Raw genomic sequence first — 9,622 nt, forward strand, 5'->3', positions numbered from 1 at the left:
TGCTTATATCTTCCCGCCTCTAGTTCTTCTACCAAGAGTGATTTCCAAAATCATCATTGAACAATTGTTTGTGCAGCTGGTAGCTCCAGCATGGCCTCATAGGTTTTGGTATGCGGATCTTTTTCGGATGTCCAGCTGCCAACCGTGGCCACTTCCATTAAGACTAGACTTTATGTCTCAAGGTCCGTTTTTCCATCAGGATCTCAAATCATTAAAATTGAAGGTATGGAAATTGAACGCCTAGTGCTTAGTCATAGAGGTTTCTCTGACTCAGTGATTAATACTATGTTACAAGCTCGTAAATCTGTTTCTAGGAAGATTTATTATCGAGTTTGGAAGACTTATATTTCATGGTGTTCTTCTCATAAATTCTCCTGGCATTCTTTTAGAATTCCTAGAATTTTACAGTTTCTTTAGGATGGTTTGGATAAAGGTTTGTCTGCAAGTTCCTTAAAGGGACAAATCTCTGCTCTTCGTTTTATTTCACAGAAAGATTGCTAAACTTCCTGATATTCACTGTTTTGTACAGGCTTTGGTCTGTATCAAGCCTGTCATTAAATCAATCTCTCCTCTTTGGAGTCTTAATTTGGTTTTGAAGGCCTTACAGGCTCCTCTTTTTGAGCCTATGCATTCTTTGGACATTAAACTACTTTCTTGGAAAGTGTTGTTCCTTTTGGCCATCTCTTCTGCTAGAAGAGTTTCTGAATTATCTGCTCTTTCTTGTGAATCTCTTTTTCTGATTTTTCATCAGGATAAGGCAGTTTTGTGGACTTCATTTAAATTCTTACCTAAGGTTGTGAATTCTAACAACATTAATAGAGAGATTGTTGTCCCTTCTTAGTGTCCTAATCCTAAGAATTCTTTGGAGAAATCTTTGCTTTCTTTGTATGTGCTAAGAGCTTTGAAATATTATGTTGAAGCTACTTAAGATTTTAGGAAGACTTCTAGTCTATTTGTTATCTTTTCTAGTTCTAGGAAAGGTCAGAAGGCTTCTGCCTTTTCCTTGGCATCTTGGTTAAAGCTTTTGATTCATCAGGCTTATTTGGAGTCGGGTCAGGCCCCTCCTCAGAGAATTACAGCTCATTCTACTAGATCAGTCTCCACATTGTGGGCCTTTAAGAATGAAGCTTCAGTTGATCAGATTTGCAAAGCAGCAACTTGGTCTTCTTTGCATACATTTACTAAATTCTACCGTTTTTATGTATTTGCTTCTTCGGAAGCAGCTTTTGGTAGAAAAGTACTTCAGACATCTGTTTCAGTTTGATTCCTCTGCTTATGTTTTAAGTTTTTTTTCTTTCATTTATGAGAGAAACTTTTTTTTTTGGTTGTGGATTTAATTTTCTCAGCGGAAAATGGCTGTTATTTTATCCCTCCCTCTCTAGTGACTCTTGTGTGGAGTTCCACATCTTGGGTATTTCTATCCCATACGTCCCTAGCTCATGGACTCTTGCCAATTACATGAAAGAAAACATAATTTATGTAAGAACTTACCTGGTAAATTCATTTTTTTCATATTGGCAAGAGTCCATGAGACCCACCCTTTGTATGGTGGTTATGATTCTTTGTATAAAGCACAATTATTTCCAAATTCCTTTGTTGATGCTTTTTACTCCTTTCTTTTTCACCCCACTACTTGGCTATTCATTAAAACTGAATTGTGGGTGTGGTGAGGGGTGTATTTATAGGTTTGAGGTTTGGGAAACTTTGCCCCTCTTGGTAGGATTGTATATCCCATACGTCACTAGCTCATGGACTCTTGCCAATATGAAAGAAATTAATTTATCAGGTAAGTTCTTACATAAATTATGTTTAAAAAAAAAAAAAAAAATCAAAATGGGCTAGCAAAACACTTGCTATACAGGTGGCTTGAATTGCATGCATCTCATACCATTTTCTCCCTGAGAGAAGGGAGAGAGAGAAAGAGAAGAGAAAAGTGGGGAGGGAGAGAAGAAAAGGGGGGAGAAAAAGAAAGGAGTGAAAGAAGGTAGCAAGGGAGGGAGTTGAGAGAAAGAAGGGAGAGAGAACAGAAGGGAGGGAAACACTTTGAAACAATCACTGCCCTTTACATGCAACAACATACTGTAATTACCATCATTCAAGTAATGAAACTTTAAGTGTCAGTTTACTATTTTCTCCGTGGGTTCATGAATGCTGAGAAAGTTAGCTATTAGTAGCTAACATACATTAGCACTGAGAGTTTGCTTAGACATCACAAGCTGATCCGAACAGTGCACAGACGCATCCAGTCTGTTAGCGGCTAAGACCTGCTATATGCACTGCGCTCGCAGACCCACCACAGCTGACAAGGGGAGGCAGCATATTGGCACAAGGTCTTCTCCTTCAGCCTCACCTTGTAAGCATATCCACGGGCAAATTTCTCACCAACAATGCTTGCACTGCAAAAATGCCAGCAGCTCTAAATGAAGAAACGGTTTAAAGGAGCACTGCTTGTGCAAAGCGACCTTAATCAGTGCACGTGCCTTGTCTTCTCTGTAAAAGCCTGCACTTTATAGCTCACTGTACTTTGTGCTGGTTTTTATAGAGAGGATAGGGCAGATGTGCTGCCCCTCCAAAATCTGCCTCCCTAGGGACTAGCCTTGTTGGCCTAGGCCATAATACGCCCCTGATTTATAGACATTTTGGGGTTTGGGAAACTTTGCCCCCTCCTGGTAGTAATGTATATCCTATACGGCACTAGCTCATGGACTCCTGCCATTATGAAAGAAATTAATTTATCAGGTAAGTTCTTATATAAAAAAAAAATTCTTGTAAAGTTTCAATATCGGTATAACAGTTTTAACATTTTTGTTCAAAACATGATAGAAATTATGAGTTCAATGCACTTTTTGGTTATTTTTTGATGTTCTTAATGGCTGAAACAAAAATACTATAAGACTGCACCATTACATTAGACCTTAAAGTGATAATGAACTCTCCCCTTTATGAAAACCGATCCGGATGTTAATATTTTAGATGGAATTTAAATCAGTAGTAATGTAGATGCGCAATAACTTTTAATATAGATATGAAATTCAAATACCCTGCGCTCCGACCGCCCATTTCAAAAGTCATATTTTTGTGAGCTAAAGGTTTGAACTGTTCTCCAATCGGAGCTCTCACCTTTAGGCAATTTTGTTATAGCTAGAGCGCTGATTGGAGAACAATTCAATCCGTCAGCTCGCAGAAAAAAAAGACTTTTGAACTGGGCAACCAGAACTTCAGCTCTATATTCAAAAGTAAGTTATAACGCATCTTCATTACAACTGATTAATTATGCTCTATCTAAAATATCACTTGCATTCCATATCCATTTTGATAAAGGGGAGATTTTATCATCACTTTAAGTGTATGGCGATTGTGCATAAAAAAATTTGAGAATTTTAATGAAGTTGATTTGTATTGTTTGAAAGAAAAAATGAGTAATTTTGTAATAGATTAGATTAAGATTTTGTGTTGGCAAGCAAAAGTCTTTTAATGTGTTAGGAGCAAGATGTTGGCATGAGGAGGAAGTTTTATGTGTATAGGTTGTTTGCCACACAATATCCCTACTTATATTTTAATGTTTTAGACAGTGGCTTTTTTGAAGGAAAGTAAGAAATTTACACTGAACATGAATGAACTGAATGAAATATGAAAGCATAATAAAGGCATGTGATGTTGACTGAGTTTCTAACTCCAGTGCCTAAGTTAAAAAAAAAAAAAAGAAGTAGGAAACTTAAAGGCTTGAGAGCGTGAAGGAGTGCAATGGGATTGATTGACCTGTAGAAGTCCTGGAAGCAGAGGAAGAGTTGTAACTCTTCCTAAAACATAGGTTTAATTTTCTAGTTATGGAACAGTACCCACCCCCCCCCCCCCCCATTTTTTTTTTTTTTTTTTTGTCTTCTTGGCTTTATATAGCATTAAGTACACTGTTGCATTTACAGTCTTTCATATTACAAGATATTGTATATCCTTTCTTTAGCCTTCCCCACTGGCAGGATTGTCATGAGCTCTGGAGTAAAAAAAGAAGACGACAGAGGCAAAGTGGCATTATAATTGAGGAACCACCAACAATAAAGGCACAACGGAAAGAGAATGTGGTGGTACAGGCCGCAGATCCAATCCGAAATAACAGCCCAGCCCCTTCACAGCCATTAAAAACAGAAACTAATGTCACTGACCTGGGTAAGTTTATAGAAACACCACAGTCATTAAATACAACTACAGAAAAATATTCTACAAATAAAACATGGATGTAAAATTACTTTCTTTCTTAAGATATGGAGAGCCCACGTCATCAATTACTAATGGAAATATCACTCCTGGCCAGCTGTTAAGTGTCACTTCCTACACAAAATCCCCAGTCATTTTCCTTGCCTCTGTCAATGGAGAAGGTGAAGTTTCGATGTCTGAAGAAAATTTGATTTCCTTTCATTACAAGCAAGATTTTTGGGTATAGCTGTAGTCCACGTCAATCTCTGCAGTAGAGTGGTGGTGGCTTTAAAGCAGTTAGGAACTTGTGAGGTGGGCCTTGCTGTGTTTTCCTAACATTTTGCTGCCCTAGTATAGAAAGCCAGAGTAGGTTTACTGTGCTCTTTCTTTTATCTACAGGTCTCTGTGAGAAGTATGTATCCTCTCATACCGTGTAAGCTGTCATTCTGCTAGACAGCTAGATTGCAGGTAAGTGCCATTTTGTCTTTTATGGATTGGAGATGGGCACTTAAGAAAGTAAAATGATTAGCTGCAACTTTATGGGACAGATATATCCTTTATACAGGATATTTACAGACAGCAAGCAGGCACTTTTATGTGAATTGGAGACTAAGGTGTTATTTATTTTTATTGGGATTTTAAAGTATATCTCCTTTTACTTCATTGTGGGCTGATTCATTCAGGATCGTATGTTGTAACAAACTACGCAGACTGCTTGTTTTTGGCACACGTTCTGTTTTTTTAGTGTGTGTGCTTTTTCATTTGTGCTAACAGTGTATTCTCTTTAGAGTACGTTATAGCTCCTAACTGCAATGGCTCCTGAGTCTTGCCATTTTAGGTTGTATGGGCTCATTGTTAAGGCGGTTATTTGCTCTGCAATTAACGGTACCTTTACGTGCTTGCTTGTATTTCTAACTGCGCTGTTTCTCTTTGGCTAGCCACATGACCCGCTTCCGCTTTCTTCTCTGAGCAGAGCGGCGTCCTCCCTGTTGCTGACATTTTGTCAGTCAGTTGATCGGCAGGGGAGTTCTCTGCCGTTTGTTTTTCTGAAACGAAAGTCAAGAGGAGGGGTGTTGTGTTTAATTTTTTTATTTGTTTAGCTAGCTAGTTAGCAACAATCGTAGTGCAAATCTTCCTCAGATATTTCTGCTGCACAAGTTTTTAAAGTGACAGTACCAAAAAATAACTTATATTAAATATAAAAAAAAAACAAAAAACATTTTTTGTCATTTTTTTATGAACATGGATGATTCTGTTTTTTTTTTTTTTTTAGGCCTCTTATGCCCTGATGCACAAATTGTTCTGCTTATGCAATTCTGTGCTGCATGATTAATCCAACTTTCAAATATTAATATAGATTGTTACCCACTGAGCCCAATGTCTCTTAGGATGATGCTGCTCAGGCAATGCCGCAGTTTTCTTAAATGTCCCAAGCCTTAATAGTGTCACATGCAGTGTCCTGCGGTTCATCTATCGCCTGGAGGCGTATATTTGCCTGTAGATTTTGCTGCACATATATCTTCTGTGGATATCTGTGGCATTATCTGCTTTTCCTATGTTTAAGGGAAAACGCAAGAGGAAAATTAGAGATTCAGATAGTAAGGTTTCTGTTTCGCCTACTGCTACATAGGTTGCCCTCCTTCATAAGTCTGATGAGGAGGATATTTTGGTAGCCTCTGAGGATGAAATCTCAGATTCGGACAGTAGAATTCCTTCATCTGACGCTGAAGTAGTAACCTTCAGAATTAAGTTTGAACACCTTTGTGTATTGTTAAAGGAGGTTAAAGGAGGTTTTTGATACCTTTTTTTCCCCTTCTCCTGTCTTTATAAAGAAAAAAGCTGAAGATGTATGTTCATCGAGGTCTTGAACGGCAAACTGTTGGTTGTATTGCCATTGTGTCAAGTGTGGCATTTTATTGATGCTACTTGTCTGATTAAATTTGAGACTTTTTTGGAGGAGATTAAAGACAGCATTAAGACTTTCAAGCTGGCTAATTCCTTTATTTCTGATGCCTCCATGCAAGTTATTAAACTGGGAGCCAAGATATCTGGCTACGCTGTGCTAGCCCACAGGGCGTTGTAGCTGAATTCTTGGTCAGTTGATGTTACCTTTAAGTCCAAGCTTTTGGCTTTCCCTTACAAGAGTAAGATCTTGTTTGGGCCTCGTCTGGCAGAAATACTTTCTGATAGTACTGGTGGAAAAGAGGTCTATTCTACCACAAGACAAGAAGAATAAACCTAAAGGACATCAAAGTAATTTTCGTTCTTTTCATTCCCTCAAAGGAAAGTCTTCCTCTTCCAGGCAGGAACAGTCCAAGTCTTCTTGGAAGCTCTCTGTCTTGGAACAAGGGGAAGCAATCAAAGAACCCGCAGCTAAGTCTAAGTCAGCATGAAGGGATTGCCCCTGGATCGGATCATGTGGGGGGCAGATTTTCTGTTTTCTCAGGTTTGGATACAAGATGTCACAGGTCTTTGGGCTGTGGACATTGTAATCCCGATAAAAAGAGACACATTCTTGAACTGCGTTCAGGACAATTCCACCCTGGGAGTGATAGTTACAGTAAGGGAACAGGGCCTAGGAGCCTAAAAAAAGAGTGAATTTTTCGTCCCATTCTAGACTTAAAGTGTCTCAACAAGTTTCTGAGAGTACCACCCTTCAAAATGGAAATCATTCGTTCCTTTGGTCCAAGAGGGTCAGTTCATGACGACCATAGACCTGAAGGATGTGTATCTTCATGTTACCATCCTCAAGGATCATCACAGGTTCCTGAGATTTGCCTTTCTGGACAAACACTTTAAGTTTGTGGCTCTTCTCTTTGGCCTTGCCACAGCTTCCAGAATTATCTCTGAAAGTTTGGGGGCTCTCTTGGCAGTGATTAGGTCTTGGGGAATTGCAGTGGTGCCTACCTAGACAACATTTTGGTTCAGGCGCCATCTTTTCAACTTGCAAACTTTCATGCAGAGATCTTGTCTTTTCTACCTTCCCACGGATGGCAGTGAATCTGGAAAAGAATTCTCTTGTTCCAGCTACAAGGGTGTTTTTCTTAGCGACCATAATAGATTCCCTATCTATGAAAATATTTCTGACAGGTCAGAAAATCTATTATTCTTTCCTCTTGTCTTTGTCTGCAGTCTACTGTTCGGCATCAGTGGCTCAATGTATGGAGGTAATTGGTCTGATGGTCGCTTCCACGGATATCATTCCCTTTACTCTTCAGTGGTGGCTTTCTCAGGAGCATCTTTCTCGGGGCACATGCTTCTGGAGACCTTCCTTGGGTATTGGGTTCGCGGTCAAGAGAACCGCAAGCCGCCCTGCTAGATGCTCTGGTGGTTCCTTGGGATTTCAGTTTGGCATATCTGTTTCCTCCGTTTCCTTCCACTAGTCATTGCTCGTATCAAATAGGAGAGAGCATCAGTAATTCTTATGCATGGCCTCGCAGGATCTGGTATGCAGACCTAGTGAATGTCATCTCTTCCACCTTGGAGGTTTCCTCTGAGAAAGGACCCTCTAACTTGGGGTCCTTTCCTTCATCCAAATCTCGTTTCTCTGAAGCTGACTGCTTGGAGGTTAAACGCTTAGTTCTGTCTAAGCGTGGTTTTTCTGAGTCGGTCATTGAGACCGTGATTCAGACTCGCAAGGCTGTTACTAGAAAGATTTACCATAAAATATGGTGTTAATACCTTTATTGGTGTGAATCCAAGGCTACTCTTGGAGTAGGGTTAGGATTCCTAGGATTTTGTTTCTTCTCCAGGAAGGGCTGGAAAAGGGATTGTCGGTCCGTTCTCTGAAGGGTCAGATTTCTGCATCTATTTTGTTATAACAAGCGTCTGGCAGATGTTCCAGATGTTCATTCTTTTTATCAAGCCTGTGTTTAAACCGTTGCTCTTTCTTGAAACCTTAACCTTGTTAAAGTTTTGCAGTGCGATTCACCTTACCTTATTTTTCATGCTGATAAGGCTGTTCTTCATACTAAGTTGGGTTTTCTACCTGACGTGGTTTCGGTTATAAATATTTATCTGGAACTTGTTCCGTCTCTAGGTCCTAATCCTCCTCCTCATATGAAACGGTTTTTGTACAACTTGGATACTGTGCGTGCTTTAACATTCTTCCTACAGGCGACTAAGGATTTTTGACTGTCCTCTGCCCTGTTTGTTTCTCTGGAAAGCGTAAAGGTCAGGAGGCTACTTCTACTTCTCTTTCCTTCTGGTTGAGAAGTATATTCCATTTTGCTTATGAGACTGCTGTTCAGCTGTCTCCTGAGAGAATTACAGCTCATTCCACAAGGTTTGTCTCCTCCTTGGGTTTTCAAGATTGGAGCTTCTGTGGAACAGATTTGCAAGACTGCAACATGGTCCTCTCTGCATATTTTTTCCATATTTCACAAATTTGATGTTTTTGCCTTGGTTGAGGCTTCTTTTGGGAGAAAGGTTCTTCAAGCGGTGGTTCCTTCTGTTTCCGGATATGGAGAGTCCACGACCCCGTCCTTTAAGACTTTTTTTTTTTTTTTTTATATACTTAACCTCAGGCACATCTACACCTTTGTGTTACTCCTTTTTCCATATACCTTTCGGTCGAATGACTGGAGATTGTGGGTATGAAGTGACACTTAACAGCTCTGCTGCTCTTTGCCTCCTCCTGCTGGCCAGGAGTGATATTCACACTAGTAATTGATGTCGTGGACTCTCCATATCTGGAAAGAAAGACATTTATCAGGTAAGCATAAATTTTGTTTTTGTGCAGGCCCCTTCTGTTCTGTAATTTTATGAATAATCAAATTACTCTGTTGCAGCATAAAGATATGCAGATGTATCACCATTTTTATAGAAAATAGACTTGTCCGTTATACCTATACATCTGTGTCTAACAGAAGTTGTCGTTTCAGGCACAGTAAACAAGGTATGACTAGATCCACGAATGAAAAAAAATTGTGCTCATGAGTTTCTAGTTTCTGTACAATTTAAAGGCTTTAAGGGACAGTCAAGTCCAAAAGAAACTTTCATGATTCAAATAGGGCATGTAATGTTAAACAACTTTCCAATTTACTTTTATCACCAATTTTGCTTTGTTCTCTTGGTATTCTTAGTTGAAAGCTAATTCTAGGAGGTTCATGTGCTAATTTCTTAGACCTTGAAGATTGCCTCTAATCTGAATGCATTTTGACCACTAGACGGCATTAGTTCATGTGTTTCATATAGATAACATTGAGCTCATTCATGTGAAGTTACCCTGGAGTGAGCACTGATTGGCTAAAAAGCAAGTCTGTCAAAAGAACTGAAACAAGGGGGCAGTTTGCAGAGGCTTAGATACAAGGTAATCACATAGGTAAAAAGTGTATTATTATAACTGTGTTGGTTATACAAAACTGGGGAATGGGTAATAAAGGGATTATCTTTCTTTTTAAACAACAAAAAAATCTGGTGTTGACTGTCC

General features: G+C 39.3%; 1 protein-coding gene across 1 annotated transcript in view; it reads left to right on the forward strand.

Moving 5' to 3' along the window:
• Positions 1 to 9,622, forward strand: part of CDK12 (cyclin dependent kinase 12) — a 470,679-nt gene that overhangs the window by 283,217 nt on the left and 177,840 nt on the right. The window contains exon 12 of the mRNA XM_053697993.1: positions 3,962 to 4,164. Within this exon, the coding sequence (XP_053553968.1) occupies positions 3,962 to 4,164 (203 nt within the window). The remainder of the gene's footprint in view (positions 1 to 3,961; positions 4,165 to 9,622) is intronic.

Source organism: Bombina bombina, chromosome 1 (assembly GCF_027579735.1).
Source record: "Bombina bombina isolate aBomBom1 chromosome 1, aBomBom1.pri, whole genome shotgun sequence".
Lineage (NCBI taxonomy): Eukaryota > Metazoa > Chordata > Amphibia > Anura > Bombinatoridae > Bombina > Bombina bombina.